Below are 2296 nucleotides of genomic sequence, written 5' to 3' on the forward strand. Positions count from 1 at the left end.
GTTGGTTCACTGTAGGAGTGTACTGCTTGGTTTGTTTGTGACTCCTCAGACTGATGAAGCCCTTTGGATGGACGGCGAGACATCTCTCAACAAATAAAAAAAAAAAAAAAGGAACTGTCCAGATGACCTGACTGAACATTGTTGGGCATATTAAACGTACGATATTCTGACATTTCATTTTGTTTTTATTAAATCTGTTTCAATCACACACAAAAAAAAACAAGAATTTTCTTCCTCATTTGTGTTAAACTCCCCCAGAGCTGTTTGAGGTTCTGAAATCAACTCGGTTTTTAAAAACTTTTTGCTACAAATCATCACAAACTCTGTGATCTAAATGAAGTTTGCTTTCTGCACCTGAACTCTCAAACGTTGTGTTGATTTTAGACTTTGTGTGAGATGTCGTGTTGTGCTCCAACAGAAAGGCACCAAGGCTCCTCAGGCTGCAGGAAAAATCCACACGGACTTCGAGAAGGGCTTCATCATGGCTGAGGTGATGAAGTTCAGCGACTTTAAAGAGGAAGGGAGCGAAACTGCAGTCAAGGTGCGTTTACCCTGCTGCACAATATATTTAATAATTTAAACATTTTAATTGATTTTAATTTACTTTTGATCATTATGTGCTCTTCCCCAGTCTGCTGGGAAATACAGACAGCAGGGAAGGAACTACATCGTGGAGGACGGTGACATTATCTTTTTCAAATTTAACACACCGAACGCACCTAAGAAGAAATAACGGGCTCTTGCTGTCACCGCATGAATCGCTCGGAGTACAGTTTGATTAAAAAGAGCTGCACTGTCTGCTGGTTTTCATACACTTCTTTAATTTAAAGAGCAAACTTCTTTGGACTTCTTTTCGTTTGATCACAGTCAAATATTTGGGACGCTGCTCAACTGTCCGTGCTGTCAAGAAACAGACATGCAGCAAAGTGGGGAAATGTACGGAACACTGATGGCATGTTTTTAAGATGAAACAAATTCATTTTATGAGGTTTTCATGATTGTATTTGAAAGTTAAAACCTCATGAATAGATGTTTGAGGTTTTTTTTTACATAAACATGTTTACTTTTTATTAGTTACGGTGTCAGACATCCTAAAGGCAGGTGTATTATTGGTGCTTAAACCAGTAGGAGACATTTTGCTACAGGTTTCCTCTTTATTACTATAGTTTCTACTACTATATAAAGACATGGTTTGTTCTAAAAGAGTCTAAATAAGTTCTTATTAAAGTGGAATGAAAGCTATCACTCAGTGTAGAGCTCAGCTGGGAGCTTGACTTGAAACTAAGGCTGGCCTTCCTGACAGAATTTGTTATTTTAGGAGCTTTTATTGGCTTTCATTTAGAATAGAAATAACCTTTATTGTCCCTCAGTGGGGAAATTCAGGCGTATCAGCAGCAAAGTGACAGGCAAATGGAAGAATGCAGATTCACACAAAGCTAAAAATATTAAAACATGAGTAAGACTGTGCAGTGAGGGCAAATTTACAGCATAAGAAAAATTACTGTGCGTTTTTTTAAATGACATACTCCGATTCAAAGAAATGTGCAACTGAGTAAGATAGTTAAAGGAATGTACAAAAGTGCATGTGTATTTTTGCAAAGAAAAGGTTAAACAAGACTACGAAAAATGGAAAATCTGCAAGTGACAGCAGGATGTAAACATGTATTGTTTGTTGTGAGCGGTGATTTAGTTTAAGAGAAAAAAAGGACTTTGTTTTAAACTTCATCCTGCACCATAACAATGATTTGATGTGGATCAGCTGTAAAATAGTTTCAGCTCGTGCACCCACCTACCAGTACTCACCATCTCATCAGACAGCCGGGTCATTGGGATCAAAGTGTTTTAAATGAAAGGAGAAAAGATTCAATGTTACCATCAAAGATGCAAATGTCATTAAAACAAGAAAAGAAAAAACGTTTGTCTGTTTTTTTTTTTCTCTGGTAGATTTACTTTAAATGATAAAAAGCGCATAATAGCCATCCGTTGTGTTTCTACAGCCATACACTTCTACATTTTGAACCCTTGAAAGTAAAAAAAATAAAAAAATTACAAACCGGATTCCAAAAAAGTAAGGACACTAAACAAATTGTGAATAAAAACTGAATGCAATGATGTGGAGGTGCCAACATCTAATGTTTTATTCAGAATAGAACACAAATCACAGATGAAAAGTTTAAACTGAGAGAATGTATCATTTTAAGAGAAAAATCTGTTGTTTCCAAATTTCATGGCGTCAACAAATCCCAAAAAGTTGGGACAAGTCCATTTTTACCACTGTGTGGCATCCCCCCTTCTT

At 36.5% G+C, this 2296-nt stretch overlaps 1 protein-coding gene across 1 annotated transcript; it reads left to right on the forward strand.

The window, feature by feature from the left end:
* Positions 1–418: 418 nt before the first annotated feature.
* On the forward strand, positions 419–1914 carry LOC119427008 (obg-like ATPase 1; the record flags this gene model as incomplete). Its single annotated transcript, XM_037694582.1, is given in 2 exon segments — positions 419–541; positions 632–1914. Coding segments are annotated over 2 exon segments (225 nt in total), but the record flags the coding sequence as incomplete, so codon positions are not given.
* Positions 1915–2296: the final 382 nt, after the last annotated feature.

The sequence above is a fragment of the Nematolebias whitei genome, chromosome 21, assembly GCF_014905685.2.
Source record: "Nematolebias whitei isolate Nwh7 chromosome 21, NemWhi1, whole genome shotgun sequence".
Classification (NCBI taxonomy): Eukaryota; Metazoa; Chordata; class Actinopteri; order Cyprinodontiformes; family Rivulidae; genus Nematolebias; species Nematolebias whitei.